The sequence below is a fragment of the Phascolarctos cinereus genome, unplaced genomic scaffold, assembly GCF_003287225.1.
Source record: "Phascolarctos cinereus isolate Bilbo 61053 unplaced genomic scaffold, phaCin_HiC Scaffold_9;HRSCAF=440, whole genome shotgun sequence".
NCBI classification, from domain to species: domain Eukaryota; kingdom Metazoa; phylum Chordata; class Mammalia; order Diprotodontia; family Phascolarctidae; genus Phascolarctos; species Phascolarctos cinereus.
Window position 1 is genome coordinate 204,199,393 of NW_027556402.1, and position 27,803 is coordinate 204,227,195.

Genomic DNA, 27,803 nt, shown 5'->3' on the forward strand with positions numbered 1-27,803 from the left:
TTTTATGCATTTAAAAGCATTGTTCTGAGAGGGTGTCCATAGGCTTTGCTAGACTGCTAGGGGAAGGTGACACGAAAAAGAATCCCTGTTCTGTACTCTCTTACTTAGGCATTGTAGCTGCCCTGAGTTTAATTATCATTACCGTGCTAATGGTTCCTAGATTGATCTTTCTAGCCCTAATCTTTTTCCTGTGTCCTGTGTTTAGACTCACATCACCAACTGCTTTATGGACATTTCCGACTCAATGTCTTGTAGGCATCTTACGTTCGCTATGTCCCCAGGAGAACTCATTATCTTTGTCTCTCTCTTCTCCTCTTCTGAACTTCTCCTTAACTGTCAAGGGTACCGCCATTCTCTCAGTCAACCTGGCATCATTTTCGACTGCTCACTCAAACTTATCTAACATAGTTTGTTGCCAAAAATGTGTCATTTTAATCTTTACAGTCTCATATATGCCCCCTTCTATCCATTCACTCAGCCCCCACCCAGATTTAGGCTCTCATCACCTCTTGCATGGTTTGTTACTCTAGCTGGTTTCTCAGCCTCAAGTTTCTCCTCTGTCTGCCGTGCTTTATCCCTCATTGTCACCTTTAATCTCTCTGATTTTCCTCAAGACTTAAATTAGATCCCACTCTCCTCAGGAGTCCTTTCTCTTTTTCCTGGTTGCTAATATTGCTTTCCCCTCTCAGAGTGACTGCCTTCAGTCTATTCTCTATATCACTTGTATCTACCTGGTTTTTTATATGTTGTTTCCTAGTTAGAATGTGAGTTCACAAGGGCAGGCACTATGTTCTTAGTCAAATAAGCATTTGTTAAGTATGTACTATGTACTAGCATTGTAGATGAAAAGAGAGGTAAAGGACAGTCCTTGCTGTCCAAGAGTTCACAATCTAATGGGGAGAAAGCAGGCAAACAAATATATACAGTGAAGCTATAGGCCAGATAAATAGGAGGTCTTTATGAGAAAAGAGCTTTGTAATCCTTAAAGCACTATAGAATTGTGAGTTACTGATACAGTAAATGCGAGTGTCTTGTCTTAGCACCATTTAGTAACCTGAAGTTGGAATTGGTCCATTAGTGTTTGGCCTTTCGTTTAATACCAGCCAAGTCTGAGATTTTTAAAGTGAAAAGCCCCCAGGTACCTGAATGTTTGGGTCATTTCTGCAGCTCCAAGTATGCTGGGCTAAAATTTCTCTTATTTTCTGGCAGACTGTCATGGAATTAGGCTTTTGTTAGATTATGTTTGATTTTTAAGACTGTACGTTCCTTCCCCCTCTCTAAAAGTACTTGTAGCTTTTTGGAGATCCCATTGATGGAGGTGGTTATCCCAGCCTTGCAGGCTGCCTCAGTTAATCTTGCTGTTCCTTGTGGCATAGTCTTTTTGTTTAAATTAAAAATTTTAAATGAACAAAAACCCTCTCAACAAATATACATAATCAAGGACACTGATAATTGGAAAGATATAAAATAATGTTACGAATGGTCATCTTTAGAAGATGCTGAACTAGAACTACTAATGTAGAGATTGGCCTAGTGCCTAGAGACCTGTAGGTAGGAAGATTCAAATCCAGCTCCTGACAGTTACTATCTCTGATCAAATTAATTAGCTCAATCTCTCTGAGCCTTAGATGCCTCATCTCCAAAGTGAGAGTAACACTTGTAGTCCCTGCCACACAGGGTGGTTTTGAGGCTCAAATGAAATTTCTCTACCACCTTTTGTTTGTTTGTTTGTTTGTTTGTTTTTTGTTTTTTTGCTAGGCAATGGGGTTAAGTGACTTTCCCAGGGTCACACAGCTAGTAAGTGTTATGTGTCTGAGGCTGGATTTGAACTCAGGTCCTCCTGAATCCGGGCCGGTGCTCTATCCACTACGCCACCTAGCTGCCCCCTCTCTACCACCTTTTGCAAACTTTAATATGCTGGGCCAGTGTCAGTGTTTTTGAATTCCTCTGTTTCTGGTCATGAGTATATGCCAACACATAATCATTTGGAGTTAGCAAGTACTACTTCACTTAGTATTTGCTGGTTTCTGTAGGGATTTCTTCCAGTGCTAGTGAGGTAAAACCACCAGAGTTGTGTAGAATCCAAGATCAGGAATAAACTCACTATTCTCTTTTACTAAAGTTGCGGTATGAAAGTCACCTTTAATTTCTGTTTGGAGTAGTTAGAGGAGTTGAAAATGGTAATGGGAAAGGTAGATCCTAAAGCAATATAGTGGGTAGCCCCACTAAGGTGGGATGGGAAACAGTGGCCAGTGACTCAATTAAAAGAGTCCTGAGAACTCTCAGAGCCCTCAGAGAATGGGTGGTGAACTGATGCTTTGGTCAAATTATTGGACACTGATTGACCAGTTCACATATTTGGAATGCTAATTCTACTCATGCTTTCTGCCAGGTTTGCCTGGTAGCAAATGGCATATTTGCATTTCTTATGAGTATGCTGTGGGAATTGTCAAGCTTGGTCCTGCTTTGTGCTTATGAGGTCCTTTGCCTTTTAAACATACATGATCAAAGAGTATAAGTAAATTTTAATTGCATGTTAGAAAAAATGTGACAGTTATTTTTCAAAATTAAATAGCATAAATGGAAGTATTTTAACTTGCACATCATCCACTATTTGGAATATTTTCAAAACTGCAGTGTCATAGCAGAGAAGCAAAATGGATGGAAGCTTGTTGGACTGAAAATATGGTATTTTTCATTAGGTTCATAAACAATCTTTGTTTGTCATTCCCAGATGGCTTCAATGAAGATGTTTCAGATTCAGTTCCACACAGGCTTTGTGCCCCGAAATGCAACAACTGTGAAGTTTGCCAAGTAGGTTAATGTTGGACATTGTGGATTTGGGGAAGATCTTGTTCTGGGTGAGGTTAAGCAGGCTGTCTAGATTAGGACAGAGTAAATGTTTGAAAATATTGCGTGAATGAAATTAAAAGTTCCAAGGACCTTTTCTTTGCGATGTAAAATAACAGTAACATACAATTAAAAGGAAAACTAAGAACCACACATTATTGAGTTTGGTCAAATATGTTTTATAGTTGTGTGCTTAAGAGTCACAAGAGGATTGAATCTGCTTTGTAATCCAAACAGAATAGTCATCATCAGTGACAACTGAGAACTCCTTGTGCCAGTTACCAGTCTCCTCATTCTTTACTCCTTCTGCCAGCCAATGATATAGCATAACTAGAATAGACTGTTTAATGTTTTTGGTGAATTTTTTACATCAAATTTCTCAACCTTTATATTTCCTATTTTTATCACTTTTTTTTTCACATTGACCCTTTTCACCTTTTTTAGTCTGATGTTTCCTTAGTCTTTTTATCTCTTAAAATATCCTCTTTTCCTTTTAAAGTTATCTTTATTGCTTTGGCAGTCAGTATTAATCCTGTCCTTTTTTTCACTTTGTTGTTTTACGTTTTTAAATGAATAACCTGCTCTGCATATATTGCTTGTAATGTCAAACCCCATGTTGTTGCCATCTTTGGTGACCTTTAAGTTGTGAGATTGATGCCCTAGATGACCTCTGAGTTGCAAGATCTTCCTTTGCTCTTGTGTGCAGAAATCAGAGGAGAGAACTGCTATGACTGTAATGATAATAAAGAAAGAGGCTGAGGTTTAGAGAGGCTTAGCAAAATAGAGGCTGATAACAGAGTATGTTCACATAGTGCTTTAAGGCTTGCAGAGCAGCTTACATGTATTCTTTTGTTTGTACAATTGGGAAGCAGGAGCAAGCAGCAGTAATGCGTGACAAAAATGAAGAATTTGGGGAAAACAAGCTGCCTTCAAAAAAGCTGCCAAACAAAATTGGATTTTAGCATAAGTACTGGGCACGTTGTAGACAAGAGTTACTGAGGGATCAATTGATTGGTTAAGAGATTTTGAAATACTCCATGCCAATAAAATTACAGTTATAATCCAAATAAAATTTCACTCTTTTAATTCAATAGCATATATTTAAATGTTGGACCTACAGGTGAAATTTTTAGCTAGTAAATCCTGATCTATTTTTCATTTCATAAAGTTTTCAGGTACTTACTCCATGCAAGGATTTGTGCTAGATATTTAGGACCTAAGTTTTAAAATATGATATTCCTTCTCCTTCAAGCTACTGGGATCTGTAGTGGCATTCAGAAATGAAGCCAAAAGATATGGATTCAAGTTCTCAGTCTCTCAGTTCCTAGCTCTGTGACCTTGGACAAGTCACAACTTCTCTGGGTCTCATTTTCCTCTTTAATAAAATGGAGATAATACCTGTGGCATCTACTTCAGCATACTTATGAGGCTTAAATGAAGTTCTGTATATAAAACATTTTCTCCCTCAAGCACTGTGTATGATCGCCCATTGAACTTACATTCTATTTTTAGTTGCTGAATAGCTCTCCTTTGTGTCCTAAATTCAGAAGATGCTTGGGTGGCATTTACAGTGATGTAAAGTACTCTTTACCACCATTTTGTGGTATTTATATAGAGAATGTACTTACCTTACTAAATAAAAACTTAGTTACACCGATTCTGCTGTAACTAGTATGCCTAAGGCTTCTACTCTCATTCTGTATTATTGCAGTGGAGGAAGGATGTCTGTAACAAACACTCATATAAGGACTTTTGTGCAGATATGATACGTCTTCCTCTTCCAGAAGGCACTTACCCCCTCAAGGCAGTGCCCATAGACCAGCCTAGGTGTTTTTGAGTCCAGCACACTGGACATTTGCCACACCTTGAAACAGTATTCTCAGGGGGTTAAGAGCTGCCGCTTTCAAGATACAGCATCTTGGCTGGTGCTTGTTACAGCTCTGATCTCGACTTGGTAATCATCATGTAAAATGAAGAATTTGGGCTAGGTGATTTTGAAGGTTCCTTTGCTTTGCCATTCTAAGCTTGATTCTCTGCTTTGATTCCTGTTTCAACCAGTGGCAGGGTGTAAGGAAGAGGGATTGCTATATGTTAATGTCCTAGGTACTGTGGGAACCCATTGATGAGTGCACCTTGCTCATAAGACTTTCATTGTTCTCTCATCATCTCTGTGGGCTGAGGACAGGCTCCTGCTCACCTTTGCAGCTCAGAGGCTGAGGGCTGATCCTGAAAGGAATCTCTATGGGGGCTGTAGAAGGAGGAGAGGGAAGGGAAAAGCTATCTCCACCCCTTGGATGAATGATGGTGAGGATCTTATGCCAGTTTCTTCTGGAATAGCTGCATCTGAGTGAGCGTCCTGGGAACTTTACCCATCGGGACCTCAACATTCAGAGGTTCTTTATTTTCATTTGAGTCTCCCTCCCCTTTCAAATTTATTTATGTCTGTCTGTCTATCTATCTATCTATCTATCTATCTATCTATCTATCTATCTATCTTCTTCCTTTCTGCACTCTTTTGTTCTCTTTTTTCTTCTTTTTCAGGCTCTTCTTTCCTGATTCACAAATGAACTTTAAGCATTTCATAATATGGTCCTTGAATCTTATTCAGAAAACGTGTGAGCTCTCCACTTATGAATGCCCTTTCTATGAGGAGAAACCAGTGGCCTTGATTTCTTCATGTGTAGAATGAAGGGTGAAGGTTAGAGGCTCCCTCATGACCTTTCTAGCTTTGACATTTTACATGCATTCTCACTTTGAAATTGCTGTTGATCCTATCACTTACTCTGCCCAAGTTTATTGACATTGTTACAATCTCTGGATCTTTAACATAATTTCTTATATTTTTGTGGTTTTAACACACTTGCACATAAATTATATTGCCCAGGAGGAGCTAGAAGGAAACATCTTTGAAATGAGCATACTTAAGTAGCTCTGTTGTTCCAGTGAAGGTGTGAAGTAGGCAGCAGATTGAGGGAAGGCAGGTCTTCTTATATTGGTGCTTTGCTGTAGTGGGTGAGAATTATAATTTTCACTCCTCAAAATGTCAGAAGTTGAACTGAGAGGGAAGGGAAGAGTAGAAGGAGCAGATGGGCAGGTTTCCAGCTTCTTCTGAGTCAAATGTTCATTATTGATCTTTATTGTTTTACTTGAGCTTCTGAATTCCCACAAAAACATTCCAAAGTCAAGTGATTTGGGAGTTATTTCAGTTTTGCATTACTCTTACTCAGGTTCCTGGAAATTGGCTCAGATAATTGACAGTTAGTTGGCTGACTGTAAAACTAAAAGTAAAGGAAATTTCAGAGTTGAGCATTTGATGCCTAATCCCCAGGTGGCTGGTGAAATGTTCAGGCTTGCAAATATGTTAAGATTATTCTTCCAGAGCACTTGACTTGAGTCTGAAGGTCTGTATTTGAATTCTGGCTTTGCTGTGTTCGTCATTGTGGGACCACGGGCAGGTTGCTTTACCCTTTGGGACCTCAATTTCCTCATCTATAAAATGCATATTATAATAATAGGTGCAGGACATATGTCATGAGGGTGTTGTAAGGATCAAATAAGAACATACAAAAAGTCTTTTGCAAACCTAGAGCACCATATAAATGTCAGCCATTATTTTTGTTTTAATGCTTTTCACCCCAGAGTAGTAGGGTCCTGAAACAGATGCAAACATGGGTCTGGATATGCCTGCCATAGAGATATTGTCGGTGAGTCCTTCCATGTTGGGAGTGACTTAAAATTTCCTTAGGAAATGTCTGAGTTAGATAGAGAAAGCAGCTGAAGGAAGGAAAAAAGAGGAGAGCCTTACTGCTCAATAGAGAAAATAACTGAAACAATTAAGTAGAATTATAACCAGAATAGGAAACCTGTCTAGACTGCCACAGAGACTGAGCAGCTGACACCCTATTCTGAGGGGTGAGGCTGTGCCATGAAAACCTGGTAGCTTTTCACGGGGTGACCTTTATGTCTTGACCTTGTTTCCAGATTCACAGGGATTCTTTCTTCAGCCGTCTCTGAGACTATAGGTGTTGGAGAATATGACTTTGAGGCTTCTAGGAGGGAGAGTTCCTGAGTATCATGGTAGTCATGTTCATTCAGGAATAAAGTGCCAGGAGCCTGAGCTTTGTGCAGTCTTCTCATTGATGATTGGAAACCAAAGAGCCCTTGTAGGAGAGGATTCTGGGAAGATGATAGAGTAGATCAGAAAATTCCAAAGCTCTCCAGACTTCCCCCACAAACAAGAGAAAATAGTGCCTCAGAGCAAATGTAGACTGGCAAAGATAAATAAGATTTGGGGCACAACAGTAGTTCTCTTGGGACAACCAGAGAAAATTAGAAGAAAACCTGTGAAGTGTAAACCCCTCCAGGCCAGTTCAGCTGAAACAACAAGCAGGGAGCCCTGGGGCTGGTTGGATTGGAAGCTAGTCTCAGAACCAGCCATAGAAAATTTCACCTTCTGGACAGTGTGGTAGTCCAGCTTCCAAGCAGGGGAAGATTGAGAGAACCTCTGCTGCTGAGGGGTGGCAGGCCCAGCTTTGCCCTGGGAATGCAGCCCTAGGCAAGAAGGAAGCAGCATACATCCTGCTGCTGGCTGGGGACACTTTTTGGAGGGTGGAATTCTTGGTTTTGGTTCCAGGCTAGAGGCACCATTCCCTCTGCCCCAGGACTAGAGATGATTACAAGAGTTGCTGTAAATTAAAAAAAAAAAATGAGCAGGCAGAGGAGAAAGAACCCAGCCATAGAAAGTTACTATGGGAATAGAGAAGACCAGGATTCATCTTCAGAGGAGGATACTGAAGCAAAAAAAGCTTCTCCTACCCCAGAGTAACGTCAAATGGTCATCTTCCCAAAAAGAAATCAGAGAAGAACTTTAAAAAAAAAGACTTTAAAAATCGAAAGAGATTGAGGAAAAGTTTTAAAAAAATTTACAATCCAAGAAAAACAAAAAGACTATGAAAAGAAAGTTAACCACTTGGAAAAGGAGATCCAGAATCTTAAGGAAGAAAATGACTCCTTGAAAATTAGAATTGGGCAAAGGGAAAGCTAGCAAAGTTATAAGAGACCAAGAAATAATCAAAGAAAATATAAAGAATGAACAAATAGAAGAGAATGTGAAACATCTCATAAGAAAAACAACTGATCTGGAGAATAATTCAAGAAGAGGAAACATAAGAATAATTGTACTATCTGAAAGCTACAATCGAGAAAGGAGTCTTGATGCAATAATATAAGAAATAACTAAAGGAAATTGTCCTGAAGTGTTAGAACAAGAGGGGAAGGTAGAAGGGGGGGGGGGGAAATCTGCTGATCACTACCTGAAAGAGAGCCTATGAGGAAAACCTATGGGAATATTAAAGTTAAATTCTGAAACCCCAAGCTCAGGGAGAAAATATTACAAGAAACAAGAAGAAAACCAAATATGGCAGAGCCACAGTTAGAATCACACAAGACCTAGCAACAAATCCAGATTTGTCCTGTGAAGTTTGGATTCATTGAAAGGGCCACACTTGAGGACCTAGAGGGCCACATGCGATCTCGAGGCCGCAGGTTTCCCACCCCTGTGCTACACCAAAAGACTGCAGGTCTTGGAACACCATATATCAGAGAGCAAAAGAACTGGGATTGTGGCCAGAATATCATACCTAGCCAAGTTAAATAAATGCTGAATGAAAAAAATAAAGGACACTCAATGAATTATCAGACTTTCGGGATTTTATTGCAAAAAGACCTAAACTCAATAAAAAAATTGACATACAAAACATCAAAGACAAGAGATTCAGTAAGGACAGACTGTTTGGTTTTTATACGAGGAACTATGAGCTGTGTGTGTGTTTGTTTAAGATTGTAATTAGTAATTGGGTAGTTAGAAAGAAAGATTGAGGTAGAGCTGAGTAGGATGTGATTCTAAAAAGTAATACTTGTCTAGGAAAAGATAAAAAGAGTAATTATACAAATGAGGTATGAGAGGAAGAAATGACATAGAGGAATTAGATGAGGAAGGAGGACTGGTAGTTTTGGAACCCTACTCTCATTGGGAATAGGTTAAAGAAGGAACAGCACATACATATATATTATGTGTGTGTGTGTGTGTGTATGTATATATATATGTATGTGTATATATATATATATATATATATACACACACACACACACACACACACACACACACACACATATCTCTAGAAGTGTTAAAAGTCTTCTAAATTTGGAAAGAAATAAAAGGCTAAGGGGGATATGGATGGGGGAGAAGATAAGGAGGGAGTAAGGCTTCCTCTAAAAATCCCTCCTCTTTTCACATAACTTTCATTTTTGTATATATGCACCCCCTCCTCTCTCTTTCTCTCCGCACCTCCCCTGCTTCATTATAACAGAAATTTCAAAAGAAAGAGGGGAAAAGCAGTTCAGCAAAACTAACATTGCATTGCAGTATGTCAGCTATGGTCAATCGTTTTTGCAGTATTTTACATTCATAGTCTCCTACCTCTGCATTGACAGGAGGTACATTTTCTCTGTCTAGGGTACAGCTTCAAGCCCTTTATTTTGTTTAGTGTTGTATGCATTTTTGAAAGCAGTTTGAATGGACAGGTAGAATTGAGTGGTTATCTAAATTGGGAGTTCTTAACTTTTTTTGTATCATGGACCTCTTTGGCAGTCTGGTTCTCAGAATCATGTTTTTGAATGAATAAAATAAAATATGCAGGATTACAAAGGAAATCATTTACATTGTATTTTTTTTTAAAGTTTGTGGAAACCAGGTTGAGAATATCTGATCTAAATGGAGAGAAGGAAAGCCAGGGCAAGTGTTTCTCTCTTATTTGGAGCACACAATCTTGATTTAAATTATTTATTGAGTGTAAATGATATTAAGATGGTTGGTAAATTTCTTGAAGTTAAAATTCTGATTGTGTGCTTGTTATCTTAATGTTTTTAGGTATGATCTGGATGCATGTGACATTCAAGAGAAATACCCTGACTTATTTCAAGTGAATCTTGAAGTAGAAGTGGAACCTAGAGACAGGCCAAGTCTTGAGACTCCACCATGGGATAACTTAAATATGAAGGGACTGAATCCAAAAATTCTGTTCTCCAGCCGAGAGGAGCAGCAAGACATTTTGTCTAAATTTGGTAAAGTCAGTTATTTGAAATGATGAAACGCATACTTTATTTTCTTATATACTCAGAGGAATTGTATTTTTGAGTGCTTATCTCCTTGACAAAGATAACGATACTTATTAACTTTCTCCATTAAGTCAATTGGGTTTTTAATTTTATTTTTTTTAATGAGGAAACCTCCAGAATATGATTTGGACTTTATCAATTTACTGTGCTCTTCCATTAATTGGCATACCTCATGCAAATATTAGGGAATGTTGACCATTTCAGGATCTCAAATCTCTACCTGCTAACGGACAAAGGACAAAGGACCTTGGGAATGTCATGCCATTTTGGGATTAGTCAGGCTTAGGCCCATTCTAGGAGTCAGTTTGTTTCTAAATAGTCCAGCAACTTTCTGAACAGGTCCTCGAGGAGACTTTTACTAGGCCTTGGATCTAGAAGACACAGCAAATAGTGAGAAATTCTCTTTCATGTGTGACTATTTTATTCTCTCCCTCCCTGTAGTAGCCACAGTGGGGCATAGAGCTGCCATTGTCCTAACTGCCTAGTTTTTCTATAACTAGGGCTGGTGGGGATGAATAACTTTTTGTATTAAATTTGTTCTATCGTCCTTCTTTTATTTTCAGAATAAGTGTATAGTGTATTCAAAACTGATCTGAGAAAAATTCAGTTTTCATGTAAAAAAGTAGGAAAATATCACCCAGCTTGTTAATTTTGGAATACCCTACTACACAAAAATTAAATAATGTTTTTATGTGTGTTCTGATATAGCTCTAGAGCAGCATCATTTTTTTAAAAAAGTAGAAAACAATCATACAAGTCAGTATTCCTATTTTATTTTCAAATCAGTCATCCTGGGGCAGCTAGGTGGTGCAGTGGATAGAGCACTGGCCCTGGATTCAGGAGGACCTGAGTTCAAATGTGGCCTCAGACATGTAATACTTACTAGCTGTGTGACCTGGGCAAGTCACTTAACCCCATTGCTTAGCCAAAAAGTAAAAAAATAAAATCTCTCAAATCAGTCATCCTGTTGGGAGTTGAGCTGGGAGGCAGGGGAAGAGTAGAAAGAGGAGGTGAACAATTTTCCATCTTCTCTTGGGTCAAGTGATCTCCATTGTTTTATTTGAGAGCTTCTGAATTCCCACAAAACCATTCCAATGCCAAGTGATTTGGGGGTTATTTCCATGTTGTATTAGTCCTTGCAGAACATGTAGCCTAATGTATTTCTTTGCCTTTGTTTGGCATTTCACAAATTATAGGCAAACCTGAGCTTCCTAGACAGCCTGGATCAACAGCCCTGTATGAGGCAGAAGCCTCCCAGCAGTCCCCTGAAAGTGTGCCCACAGAATCAGACTCTCCACAGAGTAACAGCACTGAGACAAACAACTTTTTTCATACATTGGACTGGCAAGGTATGGGGTATGATGAAGGGCCTCTGTGTTTTGGAAGTGCTGGGTTGATCTGACTTCATAAAATTTTGAGAATTGACATGCCAGGTCAAGTCACCAACTTTCCCAGCTCAGAATGTCTCTGACACTGGCACGAAGGGCTCTGGTATAGAGCACAGTATCCCTTTTTGTTTTTGTCTGTTTATGACATCACCTCAGAAGGGTAAGTATAACCCCAATGTTACTTTTTTTTAAATAAAATTTTTTTTTCCAATCTAGACTTTATTATTTTTCTTACTCCTTCCTCTTGGAGGGAAGGGGAAACAAATTGCTTGTAATAAATGAGCATCATCAAACAAAAACAGATTTTCATACTGGCCTTGTCCAAAAATGTGTGTCTCATTTTGCTGCATATTTTTCTTTTTCTTTTTTAATCTTTGGTTTATTTATTTTTAGTTTTCAGCATTCACTTTCATAAGCTTTTGAGTTTTCAATTTTCTTACCTTCCCTCCCCTTCCCCCTTACCAAGATGCCATGCAATCTGATATAGGTTCTACATAAACATTCATATTAAACATATTTTCACATTAGTCATATTGTAAAGAAGTATTAGAACCAGTGAGGGGAACTGTGAAAAAGAAAAAACAAAACAACAAAAGAAAAAAAAATCAAATATTATGCTTCCGTCAGCGTTCATTCTCCAAAGTTCTTTCTCTGAATGTGGACAGCATTTTCCATCATGAGTCTTTTGGAGTTGTCTTAGATACTTGCATTGCTGAGAAGAACCAAGTCTATGAAAGTTAGTCATTGCACAGTGATGCTGTTACTGTGTGCAGTGTTCTCCTGGTTCTGCTGACTTCACTCAGCATCAGTTCATATAGGTTTTTCTGAAGTCTGCACATTCATATACCACAACTTGTTCAGCCATTCCCCCAGTTGATGGGCATCCCTTTAATTTCCAATTCTTGGCCACCACAGAAGGATCTGGTATAAATATTTTTGTACATGTGGGTCTTTTTCCCATTTTTATGGTCTCTTTGGGATACAGACCTAGAAGTGGTATTGCTGGGTCAAATGGTGTACACATTTTTATAGCCCTTTGGGCATAGTTCCAAATGGCTCTCCAGAATGGTTGGAGCATTTCACATCTCCACCAACAATGCTTTAGTGTTCCAATTTTCCCACATCATCTCCAACATTTATCATTTTCCTGTTTTGTCATGTTGGCCAATCTGATAGGTGTGATGTCATACCTCAGAGGTGTTTTGATTTGCATTTCTGTAATCAATAGTGATTTAGAGCATTTTTTCATATGACTATAGATGGATGGCTTTAATTTCTTCATCTAAAAACTACCTGTTCATATCCTTTGACCATTGATCTATTGGGGAATAACTTGTATTCTTATAAATTTGACTCAGTTCCACATATATTTTGGAAATGAGACTTATCAAGGAAACTTGCTGTAAAGATTTTTTTTTCCTAGTTAACTTTTTCCCTTCTAATCTTAGCTCTATTTGGATTTATTTGTGTAAAAACTTTTAACTTTGTGTAATCTAGTGTTGTCCATTTTATCTTCTCTGATCTACTGTATCCTGTATTTATTCATAAACTTTTCTTCTTTTCATAGATATGAAAGGTAATTTCTTCTTTGTTTCTCTAATTTGTTTGATGACTTTTCATGTCATGTATCCTTGCTCCTTGTACACAAATTAGGTTCTTGTATTCATCATCCTGCAACTATATCATAGTCGTTCTTACTTTTCACACCCTGGCTTATTCTGTCCTCACCTGGAATGTGTCCTTCCCTTTTTCTAGCTTTCCAGATACTTCATCTTCTGACATCTATTTCTTCAAGGCTCAATTTAAATTCCCTTTTCTTCTTGAAGCCTTCCTGTTATTTCCAGGTTTCCGTAGCCCTTATTAATCTTTCTCTTCTGACTTTCTTTAGATATTAGCACAACACATTGTACATGCCATCATTATTCATTATATTTCAGTTAATTGTCTTGCATAATTTATTTGCTGTATTATGCATGGTAAATCCTGTTCTTCCATCTAGAATGTTAGCTTCCTAAGGGCAAAGATCATTACTTCTGTAACATCTGCCAAGTGTATAGTATTTGGCCAATGAATATACTTTTATTAATTGACTCTTTTTTGTGTGTATGCAAAAGAAAATGTTATAATCATGAAAATCTTACAAGAATATTGCCCTAAGCTTTTAAAACTTAATTGCTCTGTGAATCTGTGTTTTCTCTCACCTCTGTTGTTCCTCACCCCTACTGCTCCCTCCCAATTTTGCAGAAGGAAAAGTATCAGAATCTGGAGTAGAAAATAACTTTCTTAAAGAAAACCATGTTGTCCTGAATGAAGACAGGGACGGAAGTGAGTTATCTGATGAAGAACCTTCTGCTTTCCCTGGTGAGAACAAAATAATTACTGTTGAAGAAGAAAAGTCAAGTACCCCTGAAAAAGCAGAAGATGAAAATTTACTTTTCGATACAGATTATGAACCCTCAGCTCAGCTTCAAGAGCCACAGCAGGAAGACAGTGTTGATTTGCTAGGCTTGGACTCTGAAGCTGGACCAGAGCAAAGCCATGCCACCAAAGAAATTCAGAGCTCTTCTAGCAATGCTGATTTGTTAAGCAATCTGTTTGTTGCCAGTGCAGCCATTTCAGAAGAGCCTACGGGAGACTTGCTTGGGGCAGGGACAGATTTCTTTTTCAGTGGCCCTCCTCCTCCTGCAGATAATGCACAGAGCACTTCACAAAATATAGTTCACTCTTCAGTTGGTATGTACTTTTTCAATAATGTTCTAAGTGTGAATTTCTCATTAGAATGAATAATAAATATCAAGATAAGTGAATTTTTAGTTTTTCTTAACTCTGCTTCTTGCTTTGGTCCATGGATCTAAGACTTGAAAAAAGAAAGGAGACAATAGAGTTTATGTATAGCTGAATTTTATGCCTGAAAGTCCATCTGCTCACTGTAGGTATGATGGAGAAGCCTTCAGGAAGTTCTGTGCTGAGTAGAACTGGAAATCATTGATTTTGGTGATGTGCATGTGGCAGGCTTGAAAAGGAATATAGAATGTGTTGGGGAGATTAGTAGAGGAGAGGAGGAAACAGATCTTGGAGGTAGAAGCAGCTGTGAAATTTGTGGATTTGAATGACATGGTGAAACCTTCTGAACTGCGAGGAATCTCATGGATCATTTAGTCATAGAATCATAGCACTTTAGAGCTGAAGGGTCCTAATGATCATCTGGTCTAGTATGCTCATTATTTTGAATGAAATGTGAAGTAACTTACCTCGGGTCACATAGTGACAACCAGCATCTAGGTATCCACTGTAGTTAGGTAAATCATTTTCCACTCCACCTTCTGCCCTTCCCTAGAAGTACTGAAGAAGATAAGTCCTTTTTGTAAAGGTAAAGAAGAGATGAATAGAGGTTGGATTGCCATGCAAGTTTCAAGATAGTGGCCTTCTAATTAGCCAATGAATGGGGGGGAGACCCATCCTCCCATACCTTCAGGTTGTCCAGTATAGTATACTTTAGAAATGATACATATTGGCCTCATCTGAGATGTTATATCAGCCACATTACTGGTACTGTTTGACATCTCCTTTCTGGAAATATACTTCCTGATCACATCCCATTGCTGTTCCAGACTGAGAGCTAGCCTTGGCTTCACTACTGCGAGTTTGCTGGGAAGTAAATTTCTATAAAATGACTTTTTTCCCCATAGTAGATCTGTTTTTAAGGAATGAATCCTCCAGTAGACTTGAATTCAAAACTTCATTTGGAGAGGTTAAATTTTGGCCAAGATCTCAGATGTGCTGGCTAAAATGGTTTGTGGTTTCTCAATACCATAATCTCTCCTCTGCCAATATCATTCTTCTTCTGTTTTTGCCTCACTTTGCTTCCCAAATACTAGGGAATCCATAGGCATAGGGAAAAGTCTAAATTCAAAATTTGTAGCTTCCAGAGCAAAATTTAGTTCACCTGTCTTCTCATTTTGTCCAGAGGTTTAAAAAGGCTAATAATAATAGAGTTAAGGCTATGTTATCACCAGTAAGCATTGCCATCTAACATACATGATACTTCACCAATAAATTCTTATATTTGAGCCATCATTTTAAAAGTCCATTGATTTAATGTCCTACTTGACTAATTTTGTATGTTCATTTGAAATAATTTTAAATTAATTTTATTAAAGCAAAGGACAGTTATTGTGAGTGACATTAGAATTTCCCCCGAAATACCAGAATTTTACCTTTTAAAATCCTTATTTTTACCCTTTTGTAGAAATAAAGGGATAAGATTCCTTTTATGGAAATGTATAAATTCAAATTGGAAAATGAAAGATGTCAAGAAACTTTTGTAGTTTCAGTTTTAGGGATGCCAGGATTCACTCTTATTTTACACAGTACTAGAATTTAGTGAAAAGGAATTCCTGATAATTTAGACATTTAAATTTATAGAAGACAGCCTTTTGAGATTTTTCAGGTCTCTGATGTTCTATCTTCAATATACCCACTGTTATTACTTGGACCTGACTGAATAAATTGAAAGAGTTCTGAATAACCTGTGAAACAAGTAGCTATAGACTTAATTCTTAGGTGTAGTGGCTTACCTTACAATTAAATGCTGTGTATAGCTTCCTAGAAGCCACTTCTTTCCACTACTACACCAGTGTTCTTAATTTAATTAATTTTAGCGTAAGATTTTTCCACAGCAATATGCTAAATCTGTGTGGTATTTCTGAACTTCTCTTGCATCTGGCTCAGTCTATAGGAGGCCTCTAGGATAGAGGGATGAGGTGGCCAAAATTAATGTGAAGGGAGTAGCTTCCATGGGAAAAGTACCATGTGCTTGAATTGATTAGGTGCCAATAAAGATTTTTTGTTTGTTTGTTTAATTGTGTAGTTGCCTTTTTTTGGTTTTTATTATCATTTGAAATAATTTTTTTTCTTGCCTTACTTACCCCCCAGAGGGTAAGGGCAGTAGTGCTGTCACAATGATAAAACATTTACTTAAAAATATTACTTGTAAGACTTCATCTTACCTTTAATTAAGTAGATTAAAAAGTAAAAAAAAAATTCTTCCGTTAGTAAATTCTAACAGCTCATGTTATTTTGGCTACCATTTTCTTTAGCTGATCCATTCGATCCATTCACGATGTCATCCAGTTCAGAAACTCAGAGTCATTCCAATCCTGATCTGTTTGAAGAGTTTCTTAATCCCAGTTCTGCACCAGCCTCATCCAGTATGTTTCCTTCTACACACAGTGCACCTCCTCCTTCTTCCAGCTCTGACTTCTTACATTTAGGTGAGTGAGCCTTGGTTATTGTTTTGTAAATTTTGATGTTGCTATAGTGAGAAGGCTGTGGGCTGATCAAAAGATTTATATCTGATGTTTAAATTAAATTTCTTATCGTGTGCCATTTATTGTAATGAAGTGTCTATTGTAGGTATAAAAAGAGCACAGATCTCTTGTGAAAATATCTGCTGAAAACTAACATAATTCATAAAACTTTAGTATGTACCAACCTCTACTAATTTTGTAATGTCAGTTTTCCGAGGATGATAAAATGGTGTGCTTGTGTGGCGTTTTTTTCCCCCAAACTAATTATCTGAAAATAATGTATTGGATATATTGGTATGTTCCAAGTCATTTTTTGGTTTGTGGTTTCCATTTTAAGGGAAATCATGACATATTATGATAATCTAGTAGATAGATTCCTAGCTGTTTGTGTCTCTCCTCAGCATTTGTCTTTGTTCCAACTAGAACACACTGGGCTGTGGGTAGAAGCCTGTGCACGTTTGGGTTTGGGGCCCTAGGATGCTTTCCTGGTTGGGTAAGACATAAATGAAAAGAAGAACATTAGCGGTTTTCCCTATGTTTATATTCCCACAAACCAAGTATGAGAGGCATAATTCTCTCTAGAGGCAAAGTTTCTTTTGGGGTTTCTGTGGTACAGCAGCAGCCTTCTCAAACTTAATTGCCTCCCTGTTACCTAATCTAATTTAGTGGTTGTGTGTTTTCTGCTGTTACCCAAACACTGTAAGTCAGAGATTCCCAAACTTATTTGGCCTACTGCCCCCTTTAAAAAAAAAAATTTACTCAGTGGCGCACCCCCCGAAATCTACTTTCTTTAACCCTTTAATGTTTTTTGCATTATTTCAAATATGTGTGTGTGCGTGTGCGTGTGTGTGTGTGTATGTTAAAATATATATATATTCTCAAATATATATATGTGTGTGTATATATATATATATATATATATATATATACATACATACATACACACACACACATATATAAAATGACACATCTTAAATTTAATAATTTATTGTAAATTTGTGGGTTTTTTCCTGCATTGAAATTTTGATGATGCAGTATTACATCATGTAACCATATAGTATTATATTGTAAATGAGTCATTACATGCGCATATTCCTGCCGATGCATGCTGGATTTCAGGACAGCTCTTGACATGCTCACCTGCCAACAGTTACTTGTTAAGACCTGTTGATGAACATGACTGCTGATTGGTTATAACTTGCATTTTTGTGTGTTTATTTGGAAAATAATGTAATTACTATGACTTTTAACTCTGTTACACAAGAGATGAAACATATCCAAGTGGTTTTTCAAAATGTCCTTCTCTTCTTTTATTCAATGCCACATAATTGCACCCGAGGCTACTAACCCTGCCCCCCCCCCCCCGTCATTCCAGATCCTCCCCCCCCCGGGTGGTATTGCCCACTTTGGGAACCTATTCTAAGTTTTCTGGTGTTCTAATCACATCATTTTGAAGTGTTCTTTGTAGATAACCCTTTCTAGCCTAGTAGTATGGGTCTAAAAGATTGACCTAAGTTGCATCTGAGCTGGATTTGAAATATTTCACAGTCTAGCATCTAATAAAAAAGCATAGGGAGGTCTAAACAGATTTCCTGATTGTTAACAACAGTTTATAGTAACTTCTGCAGGAAGATTATTGGAGAATTTAGGGCGGGAAGGGAGCAGAGGGCCCCAAAGTATCCAATCAGTAGCTCATTTGTGTCAGGTTCCTTCTAACTCTTACAGTCATACCACATTTTACCCTGGTGCAGGAGAGTGGTATTTCTTCCTCTAATCATTCCTTCCTTTTTTCTCTCCAAGGCAGCATAGTATGCTGTCATTGGAAGAAACTTTAGAAGTCATCTTGTCTTTTTTAGCTGAAGCATGAATCTCTTCTACACTATCCCTGACAGGTGATCAGTCTAGTGTCTGAACTTCTCTATTGATGAGAAACTCACAATTTTATAATATGGCCCCATTCCATTTTTGATTGATCTGTTATGATTATTATTCAAAACAACTGGCATTTATATGATGTTTTAAGATTTGAATGGCACTTTACATACATTTTTATTTGATACTTATAACAAGCCTATGCAATAGGCCCTGCACATAGTAGCATCCCCACATTATAGATAAAGAAACAGTTTTATACTTATTCTTGCTCATTGTCATATGGCTAATAAATGTCAGAGATAGGAGCTAAACCTAGGTCTCTTGACTCCAATTCTATTATTCTTTCTATTATTATCACTTGTCTCTTTTTAGAAAGTTCTTCCTCATTTTGAGCTAAAGCTTATCTCTGTAAATTCTTCCCATAGATGCTTTTTAAGGGATCTCAGCAGCAAAAAAAAGAAACAGGCATTCTCATTCATTCCCCCCCCAAAAAAAAACAAAACAAAACCAAACCAATGCAAAACAAAACCAAAACTCTTTTGGCTTTTGTCCTTGCCCTGAAACATTCTAGTTTCTGATTTCTTCACTCAACTGAAATTTCTATGTTCAAATTGCACAGTGATCTAATTGCCAGATCATAAGGCCTTTTTATTTATCTTCATCATTCTTCTCTTCTCTGTACCATTTGAAACTGTGACCCTCCTGGATTCTTTCTCCTTTTTTGGTTTTCATAACTTCTCTCTCTTGGTTCTCCTAACTCTTTGCTGCAGATTCTGTTCTGCTGGATCATCATATGTATCTTGTACCCTGTGGTGATATCTCCAGGGCACTGTACAGGGCCCTCTTATTTCTCTTCATTTGATGACCTGGTCATTTCTACACAGCTGACTCCCAAATCTGTATATTCACCTATAATCCCTTTCATGAGCTCCGGTCTCAGCATCACCACTTAACTGTTAGACATTTCAAACTTTATATCCCATGGGCATCTCAAACTCAACATGACCAAAACAGAACCCATCAGTCCCCCCAAAAATCCATCCTTTTTAATTTTCTTATTTCTGTTGTGGGCCATCTAGTCATGTAGGTTTGTAACCTTCATATAATCCTCAATTTCTCACTCTCACGCCAGATAGCCAGGTCATGTGCTCAAGATCTCAGGCATCCTGACCTTCTCCTCCCAGGACCACCTCCACAGGACCACCACCCTATGGTCACCTCCTGCTTGAACTATTGGAGTTGATTCTTGACTAGTCTCTGTGCAGGAGGTCTCTCCCTTTTCTAGTCCATCGTCCATATAGCTTCCAAAGTGACATTCCTCAAGCTTAGGTTTGGCTATCACTCCTTTGCTCCAACTCCAGTAACTTCCTGTTACCTCTAGGATCAAATACAAACCCCTTTGTTTGGCATTTAAAGCCCTTCACAATCTGGGTTCTAATAAATGATAATCAGGACCATACTGCAAATATTTGGCTTCTTGATCATCACTTTATTTTTGGTTTGTCAGATGCCCTTGAAAGCTCAGTGGCTACATTGCCTCTGCTTGTCCTCACAATCCAGTTACAAACATTTATTAATTGTCTACTCTATGCAATATACTGTGCTTGGTCCTAGGGATACAAAGATGGCTTCTGCCTTTGTGGAACATACGGTCTACTAGAGGAGAGGAAATATGCAAAAACAATTATAATGGAAAATAGGATATGATCATCAGTGCATAAGAGACAAATGACTTAAGTTCTGCATCTTTTAGTTAGAGATATGGAAAATTGTTAAATATTTTCTTCTTCAGAGCTCTGCTACTTTGTCACTACCAGAACAACATCTCTTAGCAGCCACCTCTGTCCTTGAACCCTCAGCTGTTGGGCCCACCCTGCAGTGCTATAGATTGGCTTCTGTGTTTGAGGGGAGGATGACTGTTAGGTTAGGTGGCCTTTGGTTGAAAGGTAAGAGTGAAGGGTGACCTATAGTTAGCGTGCTCAGGTGTATTGTGATACAATGGGAAGAAGACTGGGCTTGTATGCAGGAGGCCTAGGTATGGCCCAGTTTTCACGTGCTTACTAGATGCTTGAACTTGGACGGATCATTTCACTTCTGCCTTAGTATCCTTATCTCTAGAAAGGGGACAATAATAATACCTTCCTCTCATGGCTGCTATATGAAAAGTGCTTTGTAAATCTTATTAAAGCCTAAAGAAAAAGGAGGAGGTTTTTTTTTTAATGATGTTGTTCTGTTCACATTATTTAACTTCCATTTAATGAGAGAATGGGTTAAAACAGAATTTTGCTATCAGTAGATGAAGGTTCCAAAAAGTGCTGCCAGGCAGTTGCTCTCACCAAGACCAGAGATAGATTCTTCTAGATAATGAATCCTGACAAAGTAATCAGCTTGTTTATTTAAACACAGGGTGCTTGGTTGACAGAAGCTGTTGTGAGAGCATAACATAGACTAGAACTGAAGAGCTGTCTGTCACATTTGATTAGTAGTAGGATCCTTAAGAAGACTTCTCAGTCCAGAGACATTGAAAGGAAAGGATTGAGAAGTGACAGTTACTCTCTGTTGAAATAATCAGAACATTGAGATAAACTTATTCAAAGCTCATTGCTGCCTGAAAAGAGTGGAAGCTGATTTGAATTAATGTCCTCAGAGAATAGTTTCTTCTACCTTCTCAAAGTATTCCTGTAGAGGTAATGTTTAGGAAAAATACTAAGGAAAGAAACGCAAGTCAGGTATAATAATTTTCCACCTACAGGTGACCATGCCCAGAGAGATGTGTGCCCCACATATTACGTTTGTTTTAAGTAGTAATCCTCTGTGTCATTGGAACTTTCTTCCCAGGGAATTTGCCAACAGAACAGCCTACCAAGATGACTACTTCTGCCAGCCACCCTGATCTCTTGGGAGGATGGGACTCCTGGGCCGATTCCTCCGGTATTGGCAATATTCCATTACCACAGCCTGCCAAATCTGCATGTGAAGGTATAGGGTATTAAGAGATATTCTATTACTGAAGAAAGTGAAGGCATTTCTTTTATTGCAATATTTATTTGAGGATAACTGCATGATTACATCCAGAAACCGAGGTTGACAGTTTAATTCACTTGAGTAGTCACATACGGTGGTTTGCATGTTGTCTCCTCCATTAGACTGTGAGCTCCTTTGAGAGCAGACATTGTGTGTGTGTGTGTGTGTGTGTGTGTGCGCGCGCGCACTGGCATTTCTTTGTTTCTCTAGAGCTTAGTGTAGTCCTTGGTGCATAGTAGGCGCTTAATAAATGCTTGTTTTCTTTCTTCCTAGTAGACAACACTTAATAAATGTTTGTTGATTTTTTTTTAATCGAATGTTAAACATTTCCTCCATCCCATAGGCACAACCTTTTCTTCAGGAAGCCAGTCAAGTGTTACCTCTGGCTCATCTGTCAGCCAAGCTAAATCTCAGAACTTTGATCCCTTTGCTGACCTTGCTAACCTCAGTTCAGGTATTCAAGGTAATGAGTGAAATTTGTGATGAGTGAAATTTATACCAATAAAGCAGGAATTTGTATTTAAAATGTTAGTGCTTGTAGGAATGATTTGTTTTTCAAAATATTAGACTGTAAAAGCTCACAAAATGCAGCTTAAGTATGTGTGAATCTAAGTGTTTTCATTACTCTTGTGTCATAAGCCTTTCTGATCTAATCTTTCTAATCTAGCCATTGTTGGGCTAATGAATCCAGGCATTCTGAAAATCAAGACTCCTATAAAGCATCTAGTTATTATTAGTGCTTCTTAGAGCCTCCTCCAGTAGCAGTATGTATGAGGATTGATATACTGGTTCTTTGGGTGAGGTAAAAGGGAACTTGCAAAACTTTGCTAGTGAGTTGGGGCATTACCTGGACATCTTTACAATTATTCACTGACTATTCAAAAAGGAGCTCTTCTTGCACTAGATAGAGGGAGTTAGAGAGCTGAGACAGTTCAGTTTGAAATAGAAAGTTTACAAAATTTGTAAAAAGGCTGAATCACTGTATGGTTTCTGGGGTTCAGATTTTAAGTGGAAGCTGTGCCTGGTATGGTTGAATTCTAGGTTAAATCTTGTTTTAAACACTGATATTGATGACATATTTGAGTAGTAATCTTTAATCTGGTTCAGAACTGAATTTTTCTTAGCGTGCTTCTTAAGATGCTGTTTTTTTCTGCTAAGATTTAAAATTAATTTCTTATTCCTATGGTATTTTATGGTTCTTTTCATGAGAATTCCTTATTTAAAATTTTGATGTTTTGATCATTTGACAGATAATAATTGTGCATTTTTCAAAAACAATGATGTGCTTTCTCTGCTTCCTATTCGAATCATCCTGTACCAATTTAGAAAGGAAGAAAAAAGTGTTACAAATGTATGTTCAAGCAAAACAAATTCCCACTGGTCATGTCTAAAGAAAAATCTCATTTTCATTCCGAATCCATTACCTTTCTGTCAGAAACTTGAGCAGTGTGGTTCATCATGATTCCTCTGAAATACTAATTGGTCATTGCATTGATCAGTTTATTAGTCTTTCAGAGTTAATTTGGCTTTACAGTGTTGTTGTCACTCTATAAACTGTTCTTCTAGTTATGCTCACTTCATTTTGCATCAGTTCATTTAAGTTTTTCCAGGTTTCTCTGAAACCATTCCCTTCATCGTTTCTTATCTACCCAACTTCTTATTTTACTCCTTTCCTTTCTTTTCCATCTTATTTCTCTGTTGATTGAAATGTATTTCTGTACCCAACTATGTGTATGTGTATTTACCCCCTCCTTTGATCAGTTCAATGACAGTGAGGGTCAAGTTTCAGCTGTCCTCCTTTGTGTAGGCTTCTACTTGTGCACTCTGATTATGTGAGATTGTTTTCTCCATCCATCTTCTATCCCTTCCTGTCTTTGTATTCCTCTTTCCTTCCTTTTCCATTCTTCTTTTAATATCAAAACATAAAAGAACAATTCCCAGGCCCTCTGCCTAATTACATTCCCTCTATGACCCCTGAGGATGATGGTTCTCTGGGAACACATGAATCATCTCCATATATTAGAGTGTGAACAGCTTATTCTTGTTTTAGTCCCTTGTAATTGTTTACTCATGTTTACCCTTTTATGTTTCTTGTGACATATGTGTTTGCACTTTAAAGTTTTTATGTGGCTCTGGTCATTTCATCAGGAATGTTTGGAAGTACTCTTTTTCAATAAAAGTCCTTTTTCCCTTGTAGGATAGGATTATACTCAGTTTTGCTGGATGTTATTCCTAGTTGTAAGCCTATATCCTTTGCCTCCTGGAATACCATATCCCACGCTCTCTGTTTCTGTGAAGTATTGGGATTGTTTCTCCTTGGTACTTGAATTTTTTTTTTTCTGGCTACTTACAGTATTTTTTTCTTTGACTTAGAAGCTCCAGATTTTTGCTGTGGTGGTCCTGGGAGATATCATTTTGGGGTTTCTTTCAAAAAATAACTGGTAGATTCTGTTTCTACTTTGCCTTCTGGTTCTAAGAGACCTAGGTAAATTTGTTTTACGTTTTCTTGAAATAGCTATTTTTCTAGTTACAGCTTTTAAGTAGTACAGTGATTTTAATTTTTTTTCTCTGCCCCGTTTTTTATGTCATTTGTTTTTGCTTTGAGACATCTTTGATTTTGTTCTATTTTTTCAGTCTTTTGACTTTCTTTTGATATTCTTATTATCTCGTAGAATCATCATCTTTTATCCCTCCTGGCTTCCCTGGCTTCTTACAGGCCTCACCTAAAATTCCATCTTTTTCAGGAAGCCTTCCCCAACCCCTAAGTATTCTAGTCCTTTTTCTCTGTTATTTTCTATTTATTCTGTATGTAGCTTGTTTGTACATATTTGTTTGCTTATTGTCTCCCCCACTAATTTGTAAACTCTTTGATAGCGGGGACCGTCTTTCGCCTGTTTTTGTATCTCTTGTAGCACGTAGTACACTGCTTGGCACAGGTTAGCCGTTTAATAAATGTTTATTGACTATTTCAGTCTACATCTCAGGGTGTTTGTTGCTTGGGTTTTTAACCTCTTATAACAAGCTGTTAATTTCCTTTCCAATATTTTCTTTCACAGCTCTCATTCCTTTTCTAATTTCTTTCCTCTAGTGCTCTCATTTTATTCACAAAAAACATTTTAAACTTTTTTAAAAATTCCTTCATCTTTTCCAGGAATTCCAGAGTTGAATTTATGCCTGAGCTGTGTTTTTCTTTGCTGTTTTACTTGTAGATATTTTGGAGTCATTCTCTTCTTGTGAGTTTGTGTCTTGAGCATCCCTATCACCATAATGAGTCTTTATGGTGGGATGTTTTTTTGCTTATTTTTGCAGCTTGCTTCCTGACTTTGAACTTGATGTTAAGGTTAGGCGCTCCACACTTTTGGAGGAATGTCTAGGGGCTGCTTTTTTTTTTCCAAATATTGAGTGTTGTGTTATTCCAGGTTCTCAGGAACGGCTCAAGTTGGAGACCTACAATCTTTCAGTGCTCCACAGTAGTCTGGTCTGGGGCAGTCTGATTACTGCTCCTCTGATCTGAGCTCTACAAATTGCTTGTCCAGGTTGGAGTCTGAGCAATAGTAGATGCTGCTGGACTGAACCCCTTTCAGCCAGCTGGGAGGCTCTGTTGATTCAGAGGAACAGAATTGTAGGCTGTCCTTGGGTCTGTTGTTCCTGATCTGGTTATTCCTCTGGGAGCTTCAGACAATACTGGAAGCTAGAAGCTAGAAGTGAGATCTGGTTGCGCTGCCCCTTGGATCAGAGCGAGGCAAACACCGCTTGCTTCTGAACTTGCTCCTTGCTCAGTAATCAGCCAAAGGCCTTGGACTATTCTTCACTCTGGAATGTTACCCAGGCTCAGGTCCCTTTCTCAGTCTGCCCTAGATCTTTGACAGAGAACTGGATAGTGAGCAGCAATTCTGCAGTCTTCACAAGTTTAAGTTCCTCTGTGCTGGATTTGGGACCCTTGCCTTCTTGCAAAGTTGTTCCCAGCTCTGGAGTACTCCATGTGACTGTTCTTGGCTAGACCCCAACCTCAGTTCGCATACTTCTCTATATGCCTCCCTATGCCTACCTAGGCTGGAAAAATGATTCAATGTGATTTTTTTTTTCCTCTTGGATTTCCTAGTTGGAACTCATTTGATGTAGGAAGATCAAGTAGAATGAACCTTGAGAACAGATTGTTGGATTTGGTAACTAGAATTTTATTGAAGACTTTTGCAAAGTCCCTACAGTTTGATGTGCTGTCTCCTTCCTCTTAACTTCCTTACTATTCTGTACTTCTTCTTGTCATTTTAGCTTTTGTTGTAGTTACTTAGGGAAAAACAAAACAGACTAATAAAGTCTTGTGTTCTAGGAGAAACCCAGAGTGAGAGAAATGAAAACTTGGTGACTGTACTATGAAAGAGGGATTAAATTTGTCCTATTTGGCCCCAGGAGGCAGAATTAGGACCAGTGGGTAGAAGTCAACATAGTTAGAGTGTTGGTTATCTCCATAGGGACAATTTAGGTTTATTAAGAACAAATTGTACCCGACTAACTTTAATTTGTTTTTTGACACGGTTGCTAGGCACTAGATCAGATTTTTTGAGTGGATGCTGAGTATATCAGTTTTACTTTGTCTTTTGACAAATCTCTCATGAGATCTATGTGGACAGGATGGACACAGGCAAAGTGTGGTAGCAGTTAAGTGGGTCCAGGACTGATTGATTGGCTGGACCCAGAGTTTGAGGATTACTATGTCAGTGTTAGTTTGAAGACATGTCTCTTGTGGAAAAAATACTTAAGGTTCTGTGTGGCCCCGTTCTATTCCACATTTATTCAGTGACTTGGACGAAGGCATAGATGGCATGCTTCTTAAATTTCTGCCGGGAGAGATAGCAAATGTTTTGGATGGCATTTGGCATCTAAAAAGATCTCAAGGGGCTGAAATACTGGGCTGAGACTTTGTCGCTATATTTGAATGTAGCCATCTTGGAGTGGTGGAGTGAGAATTGTGGGAAGGACTGATTGCTTTTTTTTTTTACTTTTATTCCTGCATTTACAGGAATAGAACAGGAGAAGATAGGGGGTAAGAGAGGAATAAGTATCATTGAATGTGAAAGGAGAGCAGAAAGAAGGGTGTGTGAGGCAGCACATGGGGGGAATAAGGAAGATAGAAGTAAGCTCTCATACCTGTTATCTTCCTACCTTATCTTTGAAGTCTTTACAAAGATGTTTTTCTCTGACCTCCCTTTGTATGTTATTCCTATTTGACAGCCCTGTGCTCTCTGCTGTGATGGTGAAGAGCCTTAGTGGAAGTAAAGTTGTGGGAAACATTGGCCTTACAGGTAGCAGTTTCTCTCCTTAGTTTCCCAGTCCCTTCTGCTCTCTCTTCTGTAGTTGTGAGCAGTGTGCTTCTTATATAATACTCCCAGGAGCTCCCTGCTGGGGGTTGCAGCTTCTTGCTATGCAGGTTGGTTACATGCAGGGATAAGGTGGTCTTATACTTTAACTGTCAAAACACAAAACATGGGCTACAAAGCTCACTGAATTAGCTCGGCTGTAATCCAGGACATCCAGTCAATGTTGGTGGTGCTTTGGATGGAAAGGGCTGAGGTTCTAATGGGTATATTTACCTGGATAAACTTTCTCATTCTTGGGATGTGGTTCATCTTAACACTGGTGCAATCAACAACCCCTTATGCCTTTTTCTCCTGTGAAATTCTTGTCAATTTATTCAGCATAGTTTTATGGATGTAGAACTGGAAAGGATCCCAGAGGTCATCTAGTCCATTTTACAGATGAGCAAACTGAGGCAAACAGACACTTAAATAAAAATGAAGTACACAGATATTTGTAATCTTCTGTTCGTTTAGCACATCTACTACCTTAAAACTTTTTAGTACCTGGCAGTGGGCATTGCCTCTGCAAGAAAACACTGCTGGCCATTGTGCTATAATAACTTAACCTTTCTTTAGTGCTTGAAGAATTACTATACACTTTTTTTTCACATTGACCCTGAGAGGTGGTAGTATCATCTCCATTTCATAAAGGCGAAAAATAGAGGCCACCGCTGGTTCTGTTGGCCCAGTTGGTCCAGAAGGGGGAAATCTAATGTAGTCATAGAACAAGCTTTTCAAGGGAGGCCTTTGCTTCTTTCTCATTCTGACATTAATGCATTTGTCTAATCATGGCCTTAAATATCCATTTCCTAAAGAGGAATTTA

The 27,803-nt window shown here is 38.2% G+C and overlaps 1 protein-coding gene across 1 annotated transcript in view; it reads left to right on the top strand.

Moving 5' to 3' along the window:
- The window catches only part of GAK (cyclin G associated kinase), a 125,955-nt gene that overhangs the window by 85,056 nt on the left and 13,096 nt on the right, over window positions 1–27,803 (top strand). Inside the window, 7 exon segments of the mRNA XM_021005273.2 lie at window positions 2,735–2,814; window positions 9,779–9,972; window positions 11,223–11,375; window positions 13,659–14,147; window positions 16,514–16,687; window positions 21,437–21,577; window positions 21,966–22,085. Of these exon segments, the coding sequence (XP_020860932.1) occupies window positions 2,735–2,814; window positions 9,779–9,972; window positions 11,223–11,375; window positions 13,659–14,147; window positions 16,514–16,687; window positions 21,437–21,577; window positions 21,966–22,085 (1,351 nt within the window).